The sequence below is a fragment of the Oryx dammah genome, unplaced genomic scaffold, assembly GCF_014754425.2.
Source record: "Oryx dammah isolate SB20612 unplaced genomic scaffold, SCBI_Odam_1.1 HiC_scaffold_9, whole genome shotgun sequence".
NCBI classification, from domain to species: domain Eukaryota; kingdom Metazoa; phylum Chordata; class Mammalia; order Artiodactyla; family Bovidae; genus Oryx; species Oryx dammah.
Window position 1 is genome coordinate 32,965,947 of NW_024070193.1, and position 25,705 is coordinate 32,991,651.

Here is a 25,705-nt window from a genome sequence, read left to right on the forward strand (position 1 = left end):
TTTTTCATCAACCAAAGACCTCTTGATGAAAGTGAAAGAGGAACGTGAAAAAGCTGGCTTAAAACTCAACATTTAAAAAACTAAGATCATGGCATCAGGTCTCATCACTTCATGGGAAATAAATGGGGGAAAAGTGGAAACAGTGACAGATTTATTTCCCTGGGCTCCAAAATCACTGTTAATGGTGACTGCGGCCATGAAATTAAGATACTTGCTTCTTGGAAGAAAGGCTATGAGAAACCTATGCAGGGTATTAAAAAGCAGAGACACAACTTTGCTGATAAAGGTCTGTCTAGTCAAAGCTATGGTTTTCCCAGTAGTCATGTATAGGTGTGAGAGTTGGACCATAAAGAAGGCTGAGTGCTGAAGAATTGATGCTTTAGAACTGTGGTGATGGAAGACTCTTGAGATTTCCCTGGAGATCTCCCCTGGAGATCAACCAGTCAGTCCTAAAGGAAATAAACCCTAAATATTCACTGGAAGGACTGATGCTGAAGCTGAAGCTCTAATACTTTGGCCACTTGATGCAAAGAGCCAACTCTTTGGAAAAGACCCCGATGCTAGAAAATATTGAGGGCAAGAAGAGAAAGGGACAACAGAGGAGGAGATGGTTGGATGGCATCATCGACTCAATGGACAAGAGTTTGAGGAAGCTTCGGGAAGAGTTTGAGGAAGCTTCGGGAGACAGTGAAGGACAGTGAAGCCTGGGCTGCTGCAGTCTGTGGGGTTGCAAAGAGTTGGACACAACTGAGTGACTGAACGACAACAACAAAAAGGACCTAGAAATCTTACTCCTTGATGTTTAACCAGATTGAAAACTTATGTCCATACAAAACCTGCACACAGCTCTATTCATAATGTCAAAAACTTGGAAGTGACCAAGGGGGCCTTCAGGAGGTGAGTGGATACACTATTATATCCAGTACACACACACACAAAAGCCACCTCTTAAGCCACTAAAAGATATGGAGGAAATAGAAATGTACAGTCCTAACTGAAGTAAGTCAATCCAAAATGGCTATATACCACATGATTCCAACTATAGGACATTCTGAAAAAGGCAAAACTATGGAGACAGTAAGGAAAAAGCAATGGCAACCCACTCCAGTACTCTTGCCTGGCAAGTCCCATGGATGGAGGAGCCTGGTGGGCTGCAGTCCATAGGGTCGCAAAGAGTTGGACACGACTGAGCAACTTCCCTCCTTTCACTTTTCACTTTCATGCATTGGAGAAGGAAATGGCAACCCACTCCAGTGTTCTTGCCTGGAGAATTCCAGGGACAGCAGAGCCTGGTGGGCTGACGTCTATGGGGTCGCACAGAGTCAGACATGACTGAAGTGACTTAGCAGCAGCAGCAGCAGCAGCATGGAGATAGTAAAGATTATAGGATGCCAAGGGTTGTTAGGACACTCTGAAGTTGATGATGATGATAGAGGTAGATCTCTTTGAAACATACCAAAGCTGTTTAATGGTACATTTTAAATAGTTGAATTATGAGAATTATTTCCTAACAAAGCTTTTAAAATAATAAGTCATCATGAATAAAAGAGAATGCTATGATTAGCAGATACCATTTACCTCCTCATTTGGTTTGACTGATTTGTTCATTTATTGGATTTGTTAGATTTAAGCCTATTTTTGACAAGTTTTCTTTTTCAGAATGTATTCATGAACCTTTGCCTCACCCCAAAAATAAAGCCAAAATTACAAACCGCTAGTTTGTTCCTCTACCTCCAGAGATGAGATATTTTAAATTTGCAAATCATAGATACAAGCAAACACCTATTATTTACAATGGCAGATCTGGAAGAATTATAAGCAATATTGAATGAATTATTACTGACTCAGAACTTCTTTTTGAGATTTTTTTTAAAAGTATCTGTACATAGCTGCATTTAGATTTTCATGTGCTGGGATACATACAAACATATTTCTAGATACACAAACATATACATTAGTATCTCTTTGGTGGTAGCTTATAGTTTTCAACTGGCTAACTGGAGGATGGATCCGATGGTGGAAACTCAATATGTCCTAAGATCAACAGTAAACAACAGACACCCCTGAGAAAAATTCAATTCCTAAAAATTGGAGTGGTGATATTTTATAGAAGTTATGTGGGGAACAATATGAAATTCACAGCAAAATCTCCCTGAAATATTCTGTAAATATCTGCATATCTCCTCAAGTTTCTCTCCCATAGCATTAGCCTCTCTAACTTCCCCAAATTTTCTTACATAACTCTCCATGAATACTAGTTTTAAAATTTTCATATTCCTCTTCAAATTGCTGCAGTTTGAATATTCCATTCAATCCAAGAAAAGTTATAAGAACTGTTAGGAAAAGAACAATACAGATTTTTTTGACTACATGAAAATGAAAAGTTTTATTCTGAGTGATATAATAATAGACAAGTTTAACACAAAAGTGACATACTACAAGAAGACATTTCCAGTGAATCACACGAAGATATAATTAAGAGTCTGACTATATAACGATCTACTGTAAATCTGTAAAACAAAAGACCTGACTTCTAATGGAAGAAACGAACAGAGGATACAAGTCTGCAAGGTGTACGGAAGAGGAACAGGAAATGGCCAGTACATACTGTGAATTTGTGTGTAAGTGAGGGATTTCCTGCTGTGACCTAAGGAGAACACTGTCTAAGGGACACAAAAAATACATGAGATTAAAAATCTATTATATGCAAATATCAACATCATTACTTTGTTTCTAGCAGAAATAAAATAGGTCTTATCTAGCTGATGGTTGTCTTGAAGCAACGTGTTTTGCTTTTGCAATCTGGGGAAGTCATTCTCTATTGCTATTTAAAATAATTTTTTGAATATTCTTCTGTATAATAATTCAGGCAGCTGGGCTTTTGTAAATTTCTTGAGTAGAAATTAGGTAATTTTTTTTTTGTTGTTTTCTGCAGAAGTTTCATGCATTTCATAAGTCAGTAGTAAGCCCTGAATTTTCTTGATTTGGAGGAGTCGGTTATAATTCTGAATCTTCCTTAAGTACCCAAGTTACTAATAAGCAAAATGGAAAGATTCTCAATTTTACTGTTTATTATGAGAAATGAGAAACTGTTCATAAAGAGATAACACTTCTCAACCATCTGCTTGGGAATTTTTAAATTTAAAAACATCAAGGGAAAAATGTGTGGAAAAGACTGGGGAAACAGGCACCCTCCTGCTCTGCTGATGGAACTGTAAATTGTTGCAGTTTTCCTAGAGAATACTTTAGAAACAATCCTACCACCACTGCTAGTTGTAGTAACCGCAACAACAGCAGCAACAAGAGCTAACACAAGTTGGTCTAAGTATTTCACGTATACCTTAGAATAAAGTACTATTATCATGTTAGTTTTATAGATGAGTAGACAAAAGTTTTATAGATGAGGCAAAGAAAGATAAACAATAGTTCATAGGAGAATGAAACAGGTTACAAGAGTTGGAATTTTGAGTGCAGATGATTCAATGATGTAACTATATGTATAATTCCAATCCTATCCAGCAATTCATACCTGAACAAATATCTTCCAGAAAACAACCTGGGAATTGCTGACAAATTGTCATTACTCTTCTTTCAGAACACTATAAACTTTTCTTTTCTTTACTTCAGAATTGTCCCAAGTGGAATCTGACTGATAGTCATTTTGGAACCATGGAAAAATCTAAGAAAAATGAAAAGCCTTACGATATATAGCTCTTATATTTCATCTAGGAGCACTGATGTTTTTTATTATTCCTTCCCTGTCTTTCTCTACACCCACCCATTCATCCTAAGAAAGTATTGTAGCTGCCTTTATTTAGACCTTTTGTACTTGTATTTTAATCTATCTTTTGAGGGACATTTTTGTCCCACTATACTTTTCATTGGTTATTGTTGATACATAAGTAAGTCTATTGCTTTTTGTGAATTTATTTTGTATCACAGTAGTTGACTGAACTCTGATTAGTTTTAAAAAATTTTAGAGTTGATACTATTCGCTTTTGAGAAGCACTAGTAAGTTGAACCGGAGAAGGCAATGGCAACCCACTCCAGTACTCTTGCCTGGAAAATCCAATGGACAGAGGAGCCTGGTAGGCTGCAGTCCATGGGTCGCAAAGAGTCGGATATGACTGAGCAACTTCACTCACTCTTCACTTTCATGCATTGAAGAAGGAAATGGCAACCCACTCCAGTATTCTTGTCTGGAGAATCCCAGGGACGGGGGAACCTGGTGGGCTGCCGTCTCTGGGGTCGCACAGAGTCGGACACGACTGAAGCGACTTAGCAGCAGCAGCAGCAGCAGCAGTAAGTTGCACACGACTGAAGTGACTTAGCAGCAGCAGCAGCAGCAGTATCATTTTGTTCTCAAATAATAATAATTCTGTCTCCTTATTTCACAAATTAGACATTTATTCTTGTTCATATCGACTGTATTGGCCCCAAAACCTCCAAATGGATTTAAGGTAATGGTCTTTGTGAAAGTCACTCAGTCATGCCCAACTCTCCACAACCTCACGGACTATACAGTCCATGGAATTCTCCAGGCCAGAATACTGGAGTGGGTAGCCTTTTCCTTCTCCAGGGGATCTTCGCAATCCAGGGATCGAACCCAGGTTTCCCGCATTGCAGGCAGATTCTTTACCAGCTGAGCCACAAGGGAAGCCCAAGAACGCTTGAGTGGGCAGTCTATCCCTTCTCCAGCAGATCTTCCTGACCTAGGAACTGAACTAGGGTCCCCTGCATTGCAGGCAGATTCTTTACCACCTGAGCTATCAGTGAAGTCCAAGGTAATGATACTGGTGTGTATTTTGTCTTGTTCCTGGTTTAAATAAAAGGATTCCTGGCATTTCCTTTAAACATGTTTTTGAGGTGTGGAAGAAGCAATTATTTCTTCCTACATTGGTCATTAATTTTATTGAATGTCTTATAAATGTCCATTGAGGATACAGTGGTCTATTTTATTATATTTATTGATATGAAGCATGCACATTTCTGAAACCATCACTGAGTACTTATAAAGTTTATTCTTTTAGTATAATGTTCAGATTTTATTAGGACTTCCCTGGTGGCTCAGAGGGTAAAGCATCTGTCTATAATGTGGAGACCCAGGTTCGATCCCTGGGTCGGGAAGATCCTCTGGAGAAGGCAATGGCACCCCACTCCAGTACTCTTGCCTGGAAAATCCCATGGACAGAGGAGCCTGGTAGGCTTCAGTCCATGGGGTCGCAAAGAGTCGGACATGACTGAGCAACTAAACCAAATTTTTCAGATTTTTTTGCTAAAATTTTATTTAGGTTTTCATGCTATAATCATGAAATTGATTCATATTTACTAATTTTTTTGTAATCTTGCCAGGTTTTGTCCTCAGGAATATACTAGCCTAACAAAATAAATTAGAAAGGTTTAAAACTTTTTATATTTTCAAATAGCTTATATAACAATTTATTTATTGCCAAAAAATTGAAAAACATTACCAGTGAAACTCTAGTTTTAGAATCCTTTTTTGTGGGGGCAGGGGGTTACACAGTTTTTTATGATTATGGATTTACAAAGGAATTCTTATTAATATTGATCATTTATATTCTTCCCCAAAGTTTATATTTAATTGGGCTTTCATACATATGACTTGAACATGGAGTGCTGCTTATTAATTCTTTCTTACCTATCACCTGCTCGTTCTCATTTCTAAGTTTAGCTGTTTTAGCAGCTTTATTCTTCATTAGCATCTTTCAGAGCTCAGCCACTGCTCTTGGCCATTCTTCCATCTTTCCATTTCTTCCTCCATTTATCTCCTTTCTATATAATTGTTTTGTTATTTTTATTTTCTAAAATTTACAAGGGTGTGAAAAGGACAACAGAGGATGAGATGGCTGGATGGCATCACTGACTCGATGGATGTGAGTCTGAGTGAACTCCGGGAGTTGGTGATGGACAGGGAGGCCTGGCGTGCTGTGATTCACGGGGTTGCAAAGAGTCGGACACAACTGAGCGACTGAACCGAAAATGATGAAAAAGAAGGTGTATTTTCTAATTTTAGGATCAATGTTTTATATGTATCTGTTACTTCCATTATGAAACAGTTTTCTTCTAATTTTTGGCAAACTATCTGTTGACGGTTAAAAGAGGAATTCTCAGACTACGTGACAATTTTGTTTCTCACTTTTCTCTTTGTTCCTGACTTGATACATTTTAATGGCATATTAATTGGACTATTATGATTCATGATTACTATCTTTATGGCAGAGCAAACTTTTTCCAAAATAAATTTCCTTTTTTACGTTAAAGGTTTGCCTTGAATTACTATTGTTTTTTGAAATTAACACTTGTTAGCCTTTTCTTTTTCTGTTAAATATAACTGGTAAGTATTTGCACATCTTTTCACTCATAGTGTTGGTTTTGTCTTAAATCTGGCTGTTTTTTATGGATTTTAGCTCAAGTTATAAGTTACTTGGTCTGACTTCTGCTCATCTTCTTATAAATTTAAATCTTGCAGGGTTTCTACTAGGGGTGGAGCTTAATAAACACTGTACATAATAACACAGCCCTGGGATACTAATCACACCTTAATTAGGAACTGAGTCTCTGTATGCCTGGGTGGGCAAATAATGAGCTAGTGAAATAAGCTCAACTTCAACTATTTTATGCAATTCCCTTTTTCCAACAGGCATTGGAGAATTCTTATTTTTTCATCCCTAAATAGCTTTATGGGAGGGATTGTGAGGGGCTATTGTACCATGCTCAAGATGAATAACAATAATTCTTCTGATCTAATCACCAACTTTATGGGCTCATTGCTGAATACAGTCTCCTAATGATCTTTCCAAGTCAGTTGATATTTTGAATTTGGACAAGGTATAACATTTGTATGACACTCTAAGTGGAAAATGTTTAAAAACACAGTGTATTACCACTGGTACTGTTTGGAATGAGTGCTTTGCCTCGGTTCTGTATTTCAAATGCACATAAAACCTCTTACAGAATTTTGTATCATAAAATAACTGGTATTTTCAAACCCTTAGTCATCATACCCAAATAATTCTATGAAATTAATCAAGTCAAAGTGACCATGTTGTGTTATTACACACAAAGGATTTCTTTCAAAGATACTCTTTCCTGCCATCGAGGGCTGGGAAATACATCAAGACTCAGGCTCACAAGGAGTGGCTGTCACTCGACTGTGATTGTGGCCCATGGGAGATAAATCACACTGAAGGCAGTCAGTTCGATGAGTGGCAGATTGGTTGTCACTGCTAAACCTCTTATTGCTTCCAGTGACTTTTATCCACACACATACTAATCCATCACAGATCCAATTCCACAAAACGTGGATAAAGCTCTATAGCTTGGCTCTATACATTCCTCATTTCAGCCCCACATCAGGTTTATCAAAGCAAATTCATTTAAACACCCTTACAATATACAGGGGACTCATGAGATGTTTAGGTTTGAAAATTTCAAGCTATAGTCAGTCTCCATTATGCAATATGTCTAAGTCCAAAAGTTAACTTATCATGGCAAGCCAAATTATTTTTGAATGTTCTTAAAAGCATACTTAAGTTGTCAGGCCCTTAAATCCTTAGGTACCAGCCAATAATGTTCTTTCATTTCTCTTGTACTTGGGGCTATTATCCCTTTTTTCTTGTCAGTAGAAGCTTAGATATATTTAAAAGCTGAGAAAGAAAGATGCTATCCTGGGTACTGGGTGAATGATGCAATTCCTCTTTTTTCTTTCTCCTTTTCTCTTTTTCTTTTCATTTTTTTTTTTCTTTTTTGAGCGGGAGTGAATGAAATAGAGTTCTGTTGATTAAACATGGGTATGATAGAATGCTACTGTAAACATACTGTTGGGACTGTGTCTCATCCTATTACTGTGCATATATGAAATTTAAGTGTATACACAAACCCACATACATTCTTACCTACATATACACAACTACACATGAAGATATCTAGACACAGGCAAAAGAAGAGAGAAGAGTATTCTTGGAAGAGGGACCAAAAATCTTGTGGTGGGAGGGAACATGGCAAATACTAAAAAGTTTTGGGAAAAGAAACCAGAAAATGGGGAACATAAAGGACCCCAGGCAAAGGCATCATCTAGTGAGCAAGAGGATCTAGACCTCACCTGTACCTGAACACAAATTCCCTGCTCTCTAATTATACCACATGGCGCCTGCAAACAAGATTTGCTTGGCCAACAGTGGACTTAAGTGGAAGCCTTTTACTGTTGACTTAGTTATACAACTTTGATTTGTCCTATGGAACAAAGCCTGTATTTGACCTATATTTCTCCTTGGTGATGTGTCAATTTGCTTTACACAATTAGCTTAACAAGCTTTTCTGAATGTTATACATTCTGACAGAGCAGAAAACTGAACTGCAGTTGAGACAGGAGGTACGTAGGCGGGACACAACAATAAGATTAATGAAGAAGGGGTGCAGCCTTTAGGATGTGATAAAAACTGGACAGAACTGGCTGACGGCAGCTGAATGCAAGGTGGAACGGAGAACAGTCTCGTCATTGACTTTTAGGTCATTGTATCTTCATTACAAGACTCAAAACCAGTCTCTTGTGTACCATAAGAATTCCGAGGTGGAGCATAAAGGATCCAAAAGTGGGCAGTAGCCCAGTTCCTGGGGACCTGCATCCTTCCCTAGAATAGTAAGGATATTCTTCTGACTCCTTACAGTATGCAATTACTCAGTCCATAAAAGCCAATAATCCCATGCCCTGGGGCCACTCTCACTTTCTGAGGAGGTCCCTGTTCTGCCTATGGAATATCTATCTCTCTAAATAAATTTGCTTTTACTTTACTCTGCTTGCTCTTGAATTCTTTTCTGCATGAAGCCAATGACCCTCACTTGGTAACTTGTATTGGACATGACAATTTCCTTTCCTCCGACAGTCATCACACTCCTTTGGCCTGATGTACAAGTCTATACAACAGATTTAATCTAAATTGTTAGAAGTTGTTTTGAGCATCTGGGTTTTTCTCGAAAGGTCTGTCCTTTTTATAACTAATGAATGAATACTGAGTACCGAGTAGTCTCAAGGACAAGTGGATGAAACAGTTTAAAGCAGTATGCTTGATTTTCCATTCTTTACATTCTTTCTCTCTTTTTCTTAAAAGAAAAAAAACCAATGGCTCTTAGACTATCCAGCTTTCTAGACAACTTTCCCACTTACCAGCTCCTCCCTCACATTCTGTTGCTTTTGAAAACAGGGAATCTATCTATGAACACAATGCAATAAAAGAAAAGCAGACTTTCTAGATATTAATGTGAATGCTGCAATGAACACACAATCAGAGGATAAAGTGTTGTTATGTGACTCCCTTCTCATGCAACAGAAAACCAATTTATTTAATAGCCTGTGCTTAAGGGTAATGTCATCTTATAGGGCTTACCATTTTACACTGATGGGAGAATTTAAGTTAACTAATGTGACAAGTCAGTAAAAAATTCATAGGCTGTGATCAAGGATGTTAGAAAAAGAACAGAACTGGCAAGTGATAGGGTTAATTCATGAAATTGCATGGTTCAGATAACTGACTCTTGTAGAGAGATGGCTGACTTAATACTTTATGTAGAACCTATCAGTAGCACAGCAGCAGTTAAGTAACATTATTATCTTGAATATTCTCAATTCTAAGATCCTCTTAAGAAAGCAGCTGTCTACTTCAGTCTTAGCAAATGTTTCCTTGAGGATGTTTGATGCATATAAAATCAAAATACTTTGAATTTTTAGTATATCAACATATATTTCTTTAGCATTAGCTCAGATGGAGGACATTGTATTGGATAAAATATTATCAACAGTTTAAAATCCAGAGGATAAATCACAAATACTGTTATCTATAATATGCAGAAAAGCAAATGTTTTAAATCAAATTCCTTATGAATTAGGGTAAGAGCTGGGTTACAGGAGAAGCATTTTTCTGATTGGATAAGCAATTATTGTGAAGGTAACATTCTAGCCTTTTTTTTTCTTTTTCTCCCCATTGCCTCCTCTCCAAGTAAAGGCAAATGATAAACCCTAAGTATGGAGTAAAGAGCTGGCAGAGGATACTGGCGTATGCCTTTTCCTGTTGTGATAGAAGAGATTGGTGATTTTTAAAAAAAGCATTTAAAGCAATAGTGAAAGAAATGGTAATGCTTCGTAGCAACTGATGAAGTTCTTAAAAGCCTTGAATTGGTCAGAACAATTTGGAAAGTTAACTAGAACTTTGAAAACAAAACAAGCCAGATGACAGAAAATAGAAACAGCACTGAAATTGTACTTAACTGTGGCTAGATATCTAAACATCTCCAATTTCTTAAAGACCATCTATCGAGGTTCAGTAGGGTTGCTATAACAAAGTAACATAAACTGGGGGGCTTCCCTGGTGGCTCAGATGGTAAAGCATCTGCCTGCAATGTGGGAGACCCGGGTTCGATCCCTGGGTTGGGAAGATCTCCTGGAGAAGGAAATGGCAACCTACTCCAGTACTCTTGCCTGGAGAATCCCACAGAAGGAGGAGCCTGGTAGGCTACAGTCCATGGGGTCACAAAGAGTCGGTCATGACTGAGCGACTTCACTTTCACTTTCAACAACATACTTTATCCTCTTAGAGTTTTGGAGTCCAGAAATCTGAAATCATGATCTCTCTCCAAAATTTCTAGGATAAGACCCTTCCCTGCCTCTTCCAGGTTCTGGCAACTCCAGGAACTCTAGGACTTGTGGAAGGCAGTGTCTGCCTCCATCTTCACAGGGCCATCTTCCTTGTGTCTATGACTTCACAAGGTGATCTCCTCTCTGTGTGTTTGTTTGTGTACACATTTCCCCTTTCTTATAAGGACAACAGTCATACTGGATTAGGGTCCATCCTATTCTAGTATGACATCACCATAACTTCACTATTTCTGCAACAACCCTTTCCAAATAAGGTCACATTCTGAGGTACTAGTGTAAAGGACAAACTTTTTCTGTGTTACCTTTACGGTCAACTACTCTACACACACTTAGAACACTAAATGTGTGTGTCTTCCATACCAGGCAAATCTCCAACACTAGGTCTGGTAATTCAATTACAGGCGGTCCTATAATTCGATTCTGATATTAACTGCCTGGAGATAGCATCAGAGCCCACAAGTTAGGGGCTCAATCCCATGAGATTGGCCCTACATCAGATATCATTTGTGAGTCTCAGATTGCCATTTGTACTCCTCACCAATCACTTATAACTGATGTTCCCATGACATGCTTCTTGGGCTCAATAATGTGCTAGAATGACTCACAGAACTCAGGGTAGTATTTATGATATTATGATACTTTAAACATTAATACCATAAAGGATCATTAAGAATGCATCTAAACATCCAGAGAAAGAGATACATAGACTGAGATCCTGAGGGGTTCCCAGTGCAAGAATTTCTATCCCAGTGGATGTGGGGTGTGTCACCCACGAAGCATGTAGCTATGTTCACCAACTCAGAAGCTCTCTGTGGTGAAAAGTACTTTACTTTTGGGATGCTTATGGGAGCTTCATCACATAAGTCTGGTCAATCATAAATTCAATCCCCAACCCCTCCCTCCTTCCTGAAGGATGGGGTTGGGGTAAAGTGAAAGTGAAAGTGAAAGCGAAGTCACTCAGTTGTGTCCGACTCTTTGGGGTTGGGGTAGGGAGTGCTGAAATTCCAGGCTTCTAATCATGGTCTTTCTCATGACCATCCTGAAGCTATCTAGGAGCCCACAGATTCATTTCATTAGGGCAAAAGAGGTTTCATCACCTCGGATAGTCTAAAGATTTTAGAAGCTCTTTGCTAGGAACCAGGGACAAAGACTAATAATTCTATTTCACAACTAAGCATTTGGATTAGAACAGATCTTTTAAGGGGACACCATTCAGGTGGCTTAATGGTAAAGAATCTGCTGGCCAGTGCAGGAGACACAAGAGACACAGGTTTGACTTTGGGTTGGGAAGATCCCCTGGAGAAGAAAATGGCAATCCTCTTCAGGATTTTTGCCAGGAAAATTCCATGGACAGAGGAGCCTGGCAGACTACAGTCCATGGGGTTGCAAAGAGTCAGACATGACTGAGCATACACACACACATTCAAGTTTTAATACCATCCTTTGACGCTGCACAAATCCTGACACATTACTAGGCCCAGGTATATACATATATACTTCTAATAAATACTTTCAAATGCATATAGCTGAATTAACCATCATATTGTTTTGTTCATAAGGAGAAAACCCAGACTTTATAATGATGCACCACTGACTTCTTAGCCAAAATGAGTGAAGATAATCTTATGTCGATGCAAACTGGCTGGCAAGGGAAGCTGGCCTTGTGATTCTGGATTCACAGACAAGTGGCCAGGTATGAGGTCTGCTGTTTAACTCTGAGTGGTTCACAACACTGAGTCCCTTCTCAGCAGTTCTCCTCAATGTGTCTATTTTCCCTTGAAATTTATAATTCTTCCTCAAGTAGAAACATCACACATGAGGTGACAAAATAGACCAGAAGAAAATATTTGTGTTTGGGGGACTCACATATTTAAACTTGGATCTAGGTTCCACCACTAACCAGCTCAGTGACATTGGGCAGATTAATAAGTTTACAAATCCTTGGTTTAAACACCTGCAAAATGACAATTCTTACCACTAACATCCAGCACCACTGCAAGAATTAACTGGGATGAAGAACCTGGCCTGATACGTTGGAAGCACTTCATAAATGTAAATTTCATTCAATTTCATAACATTTTATGTTGAAAATAAACACTTGCATAAGAACACCTTCCCTTCTGGAAGGGAATACTAATGACAAAAGTATCACAAAGTACTTTTAACACAAACACAAATTTATGTTTATGTTAAAGTAATATTTAATATAAACACAACAAACATTCATTTTAAATAAAATTATAATTTACAGATTGAAGTAAATGTGATAACTTTCTGGTAATTACAATGATCAAGTTAGATCATAGATCACTACAGAATTGAAACCCTCGTTGTCTCAAAGAACAAACATTACTGGCGCAACATGTATGTTCCTGATGTTTCTACAAGGACGAAACATCAGAGACGTGTAAAAAGCATGAGGCAATTGTCACGACTTACCCCACCAACTTTCTCAAAGTGAGATCCATCTTTCTTAAAATCTGTGAGGGCCCCATTGAAATACCAGGTAAACATGGTATCTAACAGGGGGTCATGTTGCACCTGGCAGGGCAAAATGACGCTCTCACCCACGGAGACATCCATGTTGGACGGTGCCAAAGTGATTCTCGTTGGTTCTATTGGGGAAATAATAAGGTGTTAAGCAAAGCTGCAGCATTTTTATTTTGATAAAAGCAATTTTCACAGGCAGATTGTTATCTCACTTATAGTGTGTATGTTTGTGTATATATATATGTGTGTGTGTGTGTGTGTGTGTGAATATACCTCTCTATAATGAAAAGTCTTCAAGATTAAAACAGACATTTTGATGAAGACCCATAATATATTTCACTGCACACACAAATTCTTGTTAAAAGAATTAGGATATCTAAATCTATAGGCAATAGAAGTTTAAAAATTAAAGTCACCTGTAAACAAGAGTTATAAAACTATGACAAAATCAATTTCATTTTAGTTTTATTGGTTCATGAAATATAAGAGTAGAAATAGAAATCACTGCATTTTCAATGATTGGAAAATATACTACTACCAAGATTTACAGACTCAAAACTTTTGAGATACTACAAAAAAAAAATGTTTAGAATAGGTAGGATACTTAGTTAAAATGCTAATTAATTTCTGTTTCTTCCCAAATGCAAATATCCACATGCACATTTCTGGCATCACAGTCCTTCAACCTGTATGAATTCAAAGTTCTCTGACTCGACTTCTCCGTTGCTACTCCCCGTTTCTTGCTCCATGTCACAGCAAAAGTCTTCAAAAGAGCCATTTATTATGTTTCCTACAGCAGCAATCTCCTGATGCTCCTCCTACCCCACCCTGTAGCACCTCAGCCTTTCTCATCTTGGTTGTTTGGGCTGGTATTCTTCCTGTTGTTCACCACATAGCCTGCAGGAATGCTTCTCTGAGCACTCATATCCAGTTTGTCAGCCATGCCAGTGACTCCACACTCAGAATATATTTAGATTTGAATGCCTCGGTTCATCAGCTGCTGCCGCCACTCTCACTGTGGTCATTATCAGTCCCGCCTGGATTACTGAAATGTCTCCTGGGACTCCTCCCACTTCAGCCCTTGACTCTCCATAGTCTGTTCTCTACTGAGCAGTGAGAGAAAACCTTTAAATATACACTTTCCATCATTTCATTTCTCTGCCCAAAACTTTGCACTAGTCTCTACTTTTCACTTCAACTAAAACCTTAGTCCAACTAAGTGCTAACAAGGGTTACAAGACCTCTACAGGAATGTCCCTAAGAAATCAACTGAATTCCTTCATCTCCATGAAATCTTGGCTCACATCTCTCCTTCTCCGACCACTTGGTTTCATGCTCCAGCTTGTTTCTCAAACACTCCTCTGATATTTTCTGCTTGTGTGAATTTTGTTTTCAGTGTAAGTATTTCCTTGCTTTATATTCCTTGCAGTATATTTATTTATATAGTGCTTATTTTCTTTGCACCTCTGGAAGAAGGTACAGTGCAATTGGGCAGCATCTTGTCAGTTTGTTTACTGAATAACCCAAGAATGTTGTTGTGTTGTGTTAGCTGCTCAGTTGTGTCCAACTCTTTGCAACCCCATGTACTATAGCATGCCAGGGTCCTCTGTCCATGGAATTCTCTAGGTAAGAATACTGGAGTGGGTTGCCATTGCCTTTTCCAGGGGATCTTTCCCAACACAGGGATCAAAATGGTATCTCTTGAGTCTCCTGCACTGGCAGGCAGATTCTTTACCACTGCACCAGCTGGGAAGGATAACCCAAGCATAGTAGGTACTCAATGTTTTTCTTCAACGAATAAATGAACAAAAATATAATCACAACTCTAAATAACTCTGACTGATACCAAGGATTACTTCAGAGATTTAAACATCTCCAGAAAATATTAAAGATATTGAAAAGGGAAAAAGTGTACAAAAGATTTGACATAATAGAACAGCACAAAATAAAAGTATTGGAGTAGCACATGCTTCTTGCAGTTCTATTGATCATTATGCCAACTAGTAACTCGTGGATTCCGGGTACGCACTGTGATGCATAAGGAAATATTAAGAAACGTTCTCCAACTGTCACTTGTTAAACATAGTGAAAGTGTGAAACTGTTAGTCACTTAGTCATCTCCAACTCTTTGCAAACCCATGGACTGTAGCTCACCAGGCTCCTCTGTCCATGGAATTCTCCATGCAAGAATATTGGAGTGGGTAGCCATTCCTTTCTCCAAGGGATCTCCCTGATCCATGGATCGAACCCGAGTTTCCTGCATTGCAGGTAGATTCTCTCCCATCTGAGCCAAACACAAGGCCGACCTTTAGAGTGCACTGCATATCACGAGAAACATTTTTTCCCTTTGATCTTAGTAAGAAGGCACACAGCATATCCCCATGTAAAGAAGTCTTTAAGAAAGGCACCCACCTGTAACAATCAAGTGTGTTGTGCCATTTGCTTTCCCAAACTGGTTTTCTGCTATGCAGGTATAAATTCCAGCATCAGCTTTAGTTACGTTGACAATTTTGAGTCCTCCATCATTTAGAAGAGAAGTTCTAAAGGAAATACAAATGAAACAAATAAATGTCTAGAGGAAAATGTCTGTTTCCCCACAGTAAATAGAATTTTTTAACAGAAGTATCACCCTTAGCTACTATATTTAAAGCAAGATAAAGCAGCCCCTTAGCTTTCTTGGGTATAAAGAAAATTAAAACAAAATTAACATAGACATGCACACAGATGACTAAAAAAAGACATTCTACCAGTTTGAGTATTTCTCGATATTTTTACACAAATTTACTTAAAAGCAATAACAAGTATTTTACCTGATGTCAAGAATGCCTTTATCATATAAGTGTAGTATGTTTGCCAAAACTATACTGTGAAGATTACTCATGGTTTAGCCTTCTCAATTTGGAGAAAACAAAAAGTAGACAGGACACTGTTTTCCTTAAATGTGAAATAGCTTATAAGAAACAAGAAACTCCCTGGCCTTTAATGATGAACTTGGGAAAGTCATATCTAACCCAGTATAAATCCAAATTTTGCAAAAGAACATGCACATGGTCACCCATGAAATACTGCAGAGAATTTGGACAACGTAAATGAATACCACATTTGAATTTCTGAGTGTACGCTTAAAGTACTTAAGGCTTTTGCATTTAACTAATTAGCTAAGGACATAGAACTGAGTGCCTTACATGTGCTAGACACTATCAGAGTCTCTGAGATCACAGAGTGAGCAAGAGAGAAAATCCCTACCTCGTGGAAAGAACAGTCTAGTGAGTGGCGCATGCAGTAAATGATAAAACCAGTAAATGTGGTAAGTTCAGATTTTTGAGAAGTAATCAGAAAGATTCAGATGGGGTGATACAATAAAAGCAATGGCCACAGGGACCGTTTCCATGAGAGAGTGCTTCCGAAAAGCCTCTTAGGAAAGGTGCCATTTGAACTGAGAAAGAAGAATGAGAAAGAGCTGACCTGTCATTAGTCTGACTCATGAATCTTTACTGCCCATCTTGTCTACCCAGAATTATTTTCCTTTTCTTTGAATCCCTAAAATCTTTACTATCGATATTACGCATTTAACGCCTTGAATACTTTTTATCATTTACGGTTCACATCTCTGTTACCTGAGTGTCATATCCAAATGAGTAATAAGCTTCTTAAAAGATCCGCAACTCCAGCATCAGCATGGCATGATAAGTGTAAATCCTGGTAAAAACAATGCTCTAACTTCTGGGTGACATAGTACAGGAGACAGGAAAGATGCTGAGGACCTTAGACCAGAGTTGGAGGATCTCAACTCAATCTCTAAATATTATCCTATTTGTGGAAATATATTTAGGTGTGTGTCAAAAAAAAGTGACTATTAGGACAAGTTTACGTATCAAAATACACAAGATACAGAATCATGCTGTATACGTATATACATGTGTGTATGTGTGTATATATATATATAATTTGTATGTATTTTTCACAGCTTATGATTCACCTTCACTTGCATCTTGGTTATATTTTCTTGGTGGGAAGTTTGCAGTGGCATCAGAGCTGGCACACAGGGACCTGTTTGTGATCCTGGGTAGAGATACCCATGACTGTGAGTTGCTTATATGCTTTTTTTTTTTCTGACGTGTCCAGGTATATTTCAAATACAAAGGTTTAAAAGCAATGGCTTGGACAGCTAACCAGAGAATACACAGCACTATTTTATATCAATTTGAAGAAATACAGTGAAGGATTAAAAATTCTAAGATCTTGTAAAAAAGGTGCTATGTCTGATTTCCTTCCAGAGGCCCTGCCCTCTTTGCTGGGTGTGAAATGTAATCTGATCACTTTTGCAAAGGGATGATAAAAAAAAAAAATCTCTTTATACCTTATCATAGAACAGATATTTTCTTAAATAGTGTGCAATAATAACTGAAAGAGAAAAGCCTGCAGGGAGGTACACATGAATGAAAGCTTAAGATACAAAGATTCTTTGGAAAAACATGGGGAGTAAGCTTAGAGAAATAGAAATCTGATCACTAATCCTGCCTTATTCCCTCCTGCCCAATTCTGGCTTAGACCTCCTTCCTGGCATCTTACTACCTGCAGGAAAAAGATGACATCCTAAGCCTTAGCTGTATTAGCTGTATCTTCCCATCAGGACCTTGCCTCTCTAACTACAAAAGGCCTCATGAATTCTATGCTTTGTTTTTCTCATCACCCAAGCCTTGTTTTAATTGGTTTTGTGCTTCCTGTCTTGGGGCCTTTATAAAACCTATGTTTGATAAATGTGTACTCAATCAGATTTTGGTCACTTCCCTGAACCCATGGGTCGGATTACATCTTTCTCTACTGATTATACATCATCTGTGCCTTTGTCATAACAATGGGCAACTGGCCAATTATATACCTGTGTACTTCTCTGGGTAATATTTTCCTCCTCTTGTGAGTTTAGAGATGGTAAGGTCTTTTGAAGCACGGAGAGTAGATAGTACTCGGATTTTTCATCACTAAATTCCTAGAGCCTTGAACTATTTCCGGTACAGAGAGATGCTCAAATATAAAGCTTGATGAATGAATAAATGATTATGTGCCTTTAGAGAGTCAGTGTAGAGGAGATGGGATTAGTGAAGGCAGAGTTCAAGGCACTGAGAACTTTACAAATTACAAGGATGTAAGTTCAGAGATCAAATTGCCAACTTCTGCTGGGTCATGGAAAAAGGAAGAGAGTTTCAGAAAAACATCTATTTCTGCTTTATTGACTATGCTAAAGCCTTTGACTCTGTGGATCACAATAAACTGTGGAAAATTCTGAAAGAGATGGGAATACCAGACCACCTGACCTGCCTCTTGAGAAACCTATATGCAGGTCAGGAAGCAACAGTTAGAACTGGACATGGAACAAGAGACTGGTTCCAAATAGGAAAAGGAGTATGTCAACGCTGTATATTGTCATGCTGCTTATTTAACTTCTATGCAGAGTACATCATGCGAAATGCTGGACTGGAAGAAACACAAGCTGGAATCAAGATTGCCGGGAGAAATATCAATAACCTCAGATATGCAGATGATACCACCCTTATGGCAGAAAGTTAGTAGGAACTAAAAAGCCTCTTGATGAAAGTGAAAGAGGAGAGTGAAAAGGTTGGCTTAAAGCTCAACATTCAGAAAACGAAGATCATGGCATCTGGTCCCATCACTTTATGGGAATTAGATGGGGAAACAGTGGAAACAGTGTCAGATTTTTTTTTTTTGAGGGGGCTCCAAAATCACTGCAGATGGTGATTGCAGCCATGAAATTAAAAGACGCTTACTCCTTGGTTATGACCAACCTAGACTGCATATTCAAAAGCAGAGACATTACTTTGCCAACAAAGGTCCATCTAGTCAAGGCTATGGTTTTTCCAGTGACCATGTATGGATGTGAGAGTTGGACTGTGAAGAAAGCTGAGCGCCGAAGAATTGACGCTTTGGAACTGTGGTATTGGAGAAGACTCTTGAGAGTCCCTTGGACTGCAAGGAGATCCAACCAGTCCATTCTAAAGGGGAGATCAGTCTGGGTGTTCTTTGGAAGGAATGATGCTAAAGCTGAAACTCCAATACTGTGGCCACCTCATGTGAAGACTTGACTCATTGGAAAAGACACTGATGCTGGGAGGGACTGGGGGCAGGAGTAGAAGGGGACGACAGAGGATGAGATGGCTGGATGGCATCACTGACTCCATGGACATGAGTTTGGGCAAACTCTGTGAGTTGATGATGGACAGGGAGGCCTGGCGTGCTGCGATTCATGGTGTTGCAAAGAGTCAGACATGACTGAGCAAATGAACTGAACTGAAGTTCAGAAAGTGTGCAGACTTCTATATACACATATATTTATGTCTATATGCACATATGCATGTTTTTTCTCTATATAAATATATGTATGTTGTTGTTGCTCAGTTGCCCAGTCATCTCCGACTCTGCGACCCCATGGACTGCAGCATGCCAGGCCTCCCTGTCCCTCACCATCTCGTGGAGTATGTTCATTGCATCACTGATACCATTCAACCATCTCATCTTCTGATGCCCTCTTAAATGGGTGTGTGTGTGTATATACACAACTATACATATGTACATAAATATATATATATGTGGAAAAGGAAAGATGAAGCAGTAGAAGGCTGGGCGAAGAGAATTCAACAACTCCTAAGATAAGAGGACTGAAAACACACTTGTACTATTACGCAAGATGCTAACAAAGGGGGAAGGACTGAAAATAAGGGGAAGAGAAATGGGGCGGGGGGTGGGGAAAGAGAGAAAACTGATTGAGAAATGTCTCGGATGATGAAGGAGTGAGAATAAATGAATAAACAAGGGCAATGTTCCTGATTGATTCTGGTTCCTTATGTACTTGTTAAACTTTTGACCAAGATCCCCAAAGAACATAGTCCTTGAGCCACAGCTTCACTCAGTAAATTTTCCCTCCCATTGCTTTAAAAAGAAAGTGGAGATTTGCTGGAAATTTTCATATTTAAAACAAAAGAAAACAAACAGGCAAGCAAAAAAAAATCAAGTTGATGTCAGAAATATGGTATCAGAAGGTCCTGAAGACATTGAAAGGCTGAGGCAATCTTATCTGTTCTGAGTTGAACGGTGGAAATAGAACTGGAAGCTCCAGGAGGTGGGCAATCAACCACTTCTGAGATTAGTAAGCGATAAAACAAAGTAAAGATGTCTACTGTTGCCTGAACAAATATTCAACTTAAGCATAGAGCTTCTCCATTTGGGTACCACAGAGCAGAGATAGGCAATTTCAGATATTTTCTCAAGCTATAAACTAGTGTAACTGTCAACCTTTGACCACAAATATAGAACTATTTACTGTTGGAAGAACTAGAAATCCTTTAGTGCATGAGGTTTAATAACTCTAAACAAGCAGGCCTAGACTCACAGCTAAGTTAAGATGAGTAACAGTTTAAAAGGCAAGGCTGGTACCTCGGGAATCGCACAAAAACTTCAAAACAAACATATTGACTCTCAAAGAATGCAAACTCTGTACATTGTAAAATTTTGAGCTAATTGGATATTTTCTTCCTCAATTGGTTCTTCCAGTCAATTCTAAGAGGCCCACAGGGTATTTCACACAACATAAAAATAAACAATATTCAGTAAATGGATAGAGTAATTGTTTCTCAACAGAAAACCTTCAATAACCCATGCTTCCCTACAGAGATTCGAAGTGAAAATTTTATACCACTTCACTATAAATGAAATTGCTTTCTGCACTTTCTGGGAACACGATTTTCTGCAAATGGGTAGAGCTGAAAATGTAGATAATCATGAGTGCCTCTAGTCTTGGCACAAAAAGTTTAATGAAGATTTATGAGACTGAAATTCGGAAATGTGGTACTCTGGTCTGATTTGAGAAATGTGTAATTTTAATCACTGTGGCATTTTATCTCCTCGATCAGTTTTATAAAATACCTTTATATGAAACCTTTTTACTGGTTTTTCCTTTTGTAGTAAAAGAGGTTAAGTATTTCACTTAACTTCATGCAGTCGATGTTTAGTTTGGAATAAGGAAACTTAATTGCTCTATGCTTCTCTAACGGTCTTTTCTGTAATTCAGTGATAGCATTAAATTTATGGCTGTTAAGAAACTCTGTCTGCTCAGAAAGTAGACTGCTGTCTATGCAACACTGACCTGCACTATATGATGAAATTTTAGCATAAAAACACACTATGTTTCAGAATGCAAAAAGTATGGAGTATTATGCATGCAAGGCAGGAAAACATTGTTTTCCCCCTGCCTAGGTTCTGAATATTACAGTAAATTATTCAACTTGAATTTTAACAAACACACAGCAACTCTATATTTTCTCAGGAAGCTCATCTCAGTGGAGATGAGATCACATGAGACTGTAATGATTAAACCTCTCTATAGAAAATAACAAGGCTATTTTGGACTTCACTTTCTGAGTACATATTGTAAGAGACGGATGCTTACAATTAGCAACAAGAAAAAAGTACTCATGAGGCATAACTACAGGATAAATAATGACATTTAAGAAAAGCAAATATAAATTGATGAAAATGCATGAGAAAATAAATGTCAGAGACAAAGAGCATATAGCATATGTTTTCATTTACAACCAATCTCACTCCTGTATGCTTGGTAAATAACATCTCTCTATTGAGTTCAAAGATAACCTACAAATAGTATTTAGGAAAATAATATTAGCATTTTCATCCTTTTAGTTATACCATTTGGAGCTTTCATCTTATGAATTCAACAGTGTTAGTTTATTGATTTATTGATGAGAAAATCTCCAAGGAAAAGGGAGACAGAGTAAAGACTCAGCAATTAATTATCCTATATTTGAGTAAGTATCAGGCTAATAATATGCAACTCTGTTACTTTGTTGGATATACATGTTACACAGAACAGGCACCTGAAGTCCTAAAGAAATAATACAGTGTGGCCTGACTCTGTAGACAAAATAAATATGCATTTCTCACGTTAATACTTACCCATAGTCATAAGAAGAGAATCAACAATAAAAGAACATTATGATTACATTTATAAAACTTTTCCAAATGTGTATCTATCATAACAAATATATCTGGAGCTAAATTTATTGTTATGACAGAGACAACAGTTTTTCTCCTAAAATGGACTCACATCTATAGAACAAAAGGCCCCTAAAAAGAGATTTCCAGTTCGAATGATTATATAAAACTATTTAAGTAAAGCATGAAGCCTCGGCAACAACCCATTAAAAACATTAAAATTCTCATACAATAAATCTGCAAAAATTACAAATACTCAGATGAATGAGTTAGTAAAACAAACAAACAAGACAAATCAACAATTCCCTGATGGCTCATGTATTCAAAGAAAACCTCATAAAGAATATTTAATAAGATTCAAAGGGGCCTCATACTTGACACTATTTTTCTCTGCCTGAAACAGAGATTCATGAATCAAATCAATGCAAATCAAGATGTCAGCTGTATTACAGGAAAAGGTAGTTCAAAACTGCTTAAGTGAGCAGCTGTGGTTTCCTGACACCTCACCCCAGAATTAAGAGAAATGGTATGGACCTAACAGAAGCAGAAGATATTAAGAAGAGGTGGCAAGAATACATGGTAGAACTGTACAAAAAAGATCTTCATGACCAAAAGATAATCACGATGGTGTGATCACTCAACTAGAGCCAGACATCCTGGAATGGGAAGTCAAGTGGGCCTTAGGAAGCATCACTACAAACAAAGCTAGTGGAGGTGATGGAATTCCAGTGGAGCTATTTCAAATCCTGAAAGATGATGCTGTGAAAGTGCTGCACTCAATATACTAGCAAATTTGGAAAACTCAGCAGTGGCCACAGGACTGCAAAAGGTCAGTTTTCATGCCAATCCCAAAGAAAGGCAATGCCAAAGAATGCTCAAACTACCGCACAATTGCACTCATCTCACACACTAGTAAAGTAATGCTCAAAATTCTTCAAGCCAGGCTACAGCAATACATGAACCATGAACTTCCAGATGTTCAAGCGGTTTTAGAAAAGGCAGAGGAACTAGCTGGATGCCAACATCCACTGGATCATCGAAAAAGCAAGAGAGTTCCAGAATAATATCTATTTCTGCTTTATTGACTAAGCCAAAGCCTTTGACTGTGTGGATCACAATAAACTGTGGAAAATTCTGAAAGAGATGGGAATACCAGACCACCAGACCTGCCTCTTGAGAAACCTATATGCAGGTAAGGAAGCAACAGTTAGACCTGGACATGGAACAACAGACTGGTTCCAAATAGGAAAAGGAGTACGTCAAGGCTGAAACCTATATGCAGGTCAGGAAGCAACAGTTAGAACTGGAACAAAAGACTGGTTCCAAATAGGAAAAGGAGTACGTCAAGGCTGTATATTGTCACCCTGCTTATTTAACTTATATGCAGAGAACATTATGAGAAATGCTGGGCTGGAAGAAGCATAAGCTGGAATCAAGATTGCTGGGAAAAATATCAATAAGCTCAGATATGCAGAAGACACCACCCTTATGGCAGAAAGTGAGTAGGAACTAGAAAGCTTCTTGATGAAAGTGAAAGAGGAGAGTGAAAAAGTTGGCTTAAGGCTCAACATTCAGAAAATGAAGATCAGGGCATCTGGTTCCATCACTTCATGGGAAATAGATGGGGAAACAGTGCAAACAGTGTCAGACTTTAATTTTTTGGGCTCCAAAATCACTGCAGATGGTGACTGCAGCCATGAAATTTAAAGACACTTACTCTTTGGAAGGAAAGTTATTACCAACCTAGATAGCATATTCAAAAACAGAGACATTACTTTGCCAACAAAGGTCCGTCTAGTCAAGGCTATGGTTTTTCCAGTAGTCACGTATGGATGTGAGAGTTGGACAGTGAAGAAGGCTGAGCACCAAAGAATTGATGCTTTTGAACTGTGGTGTTAGAGGAGACTCCTGAGAGTCCCTTAGACTGCAAGGAGATCCAACCCATCCATCCTAAAGGAGATCAGTCCTGGGTGTTCATTGGAAGGACTGATGCTAAAGCTGACACTCCAATACTTTGGCCGCCTCATGCAAAGAGTTGACTCATTGGAAAAGGCTCTGATGCTGGGAGGCATTGGGGGCAGGAGGAGAAGGGGATGACAGAGGATGAGATGGCTGGATGGCATCACCGACTTGATGGACATGACTTTGAGTGAACTCCGGGAGTTGGTGATGCACAGGGAGGCCTGGCGTGCTGCGATTCATGGGGTCACAAAGAGTCGGACACGACTGAGTCAGTGAACTGAACTGAGACTTCCTGGCACAGGTATATGAGCACAGATCCTCCCTGTAAGGGCAAGCTCCCTTCCTGTACAGTAAAGAGAACAGCAGAATATATTCATTCTCTACAGGCAGACAGACACACAGAGAAAGAAGGAAGAGATCTGAGCTACAATCTCAAGGTCTTCCACCCAAGTTTAGGAGTCAGATGGTTTCTCTGGGGAGGTGATGAAGAGAGACACAAGTGTTATCCAAATGAATGATCTTTTTCCTAGAGATGAGCAGTCCTGGAATGGAGCCCACCTTCAACAATAACTATAGAAGCAAGATACCGTGTATGCAAAAGAGAAATGTCATTGACTCAAGGAATGTAGAAGGTGCTGGGCATTTTTTGGTTGCCCAGAATCTATTCACCTTTCTTAAGTAGCCAACACTGATCTTTCTTTGGAGAATTCTCTTCCATTATTGTATGTGGTCTTGGTAGGAATATGAATGAAGGTCCCCATCCTATCCTAGCCAAAGGGGAAATATGGAACACAGGGCTGCAGCGTTTTTCAAACTCTGTGTGCATGCTCAGTCGTGTCAGACTTTTTGCCACCCTATGAACTGCAGCCTGCCAGGCTTCCCTGTCCATGGGATTTTCCAGGCAAGAATAATGGAGTGGGTTACCATTTCCTACTCCAGGGTATCTTCTAAAACCACGGATCGAACGTGTTTCCTACAACGGCAAATTCCTTATCACCGAGCCACCTAGGAAGCCCTTCTCAAGCTTTTGTTGCTGTTCTGTTGTTCAGTCATGTCTGACTCTTTTTGACTCCATGGACTGCAGCATGCCAGGCTTCCCTGCCTTCACAATCTCCTGGAGCTTGCTCAAACTCATTTCCATTGAGTCAGTGATGCCATAAAGCCATCTTATCCTCTGTTGTCTCCTCCTCTTCCTGCCTTCAATCTTTCCCAGCATCAGGATCTTTTCCAATGAGTCAGTTCTTTGCATCAGGTGGCCAAAGAATGGGAGCTTCAGCTTCAATATCAGTCCTTCCAATGAATATTCAAGACTGATTTCCTTTAGGAAACCCCAGTCCAAGTGACTCTCAAGAGTTTTCTCCAACACCATAATTCAAAAGCATCAATTCTTTGGCACTCAGCTTTCTTTATGATCCAACTCTCACATCCATACATGACTACTGGAAAAATCATAGCTTTGACTATAGGGACGTTTGTTTGCAAAGTAATGTCTCTTGGTTTTAATACGCTGTCTAGGTTTGTCATAGCTTTTCTTCCAAGGAGCAAGTGTCATTAAATTTC

General features: G+C 38.7%; 1 protein-coding gene across 1 annotated transcript in view; it reads right to left on the bottom strand.

The window, feature by feature from the left end:
- Positions 1–25,705, bottom strand: part of CNTN3 (contactin 3) — a 284,442-nt gene that overhangs the window by 60,893 nt on the left and 197,844 nt on the right. Inside the window, exons 11-12 of the mRNA XM_040246384.1 lie at positions 15,572–15,699; positions 13,109–13,284 (exon numbers count right to left, since the gene is read on the bottom strand). Of these exons, the coding sequence (XP_040102318.1) occupies positions 13,109–13,284; positions 15,572–15,699 (304 nt within the window). The remainder of the gene's footprint in view (positions 1–13,108; positions 13,285–15,571; positions 15,700–25,705) is intronic.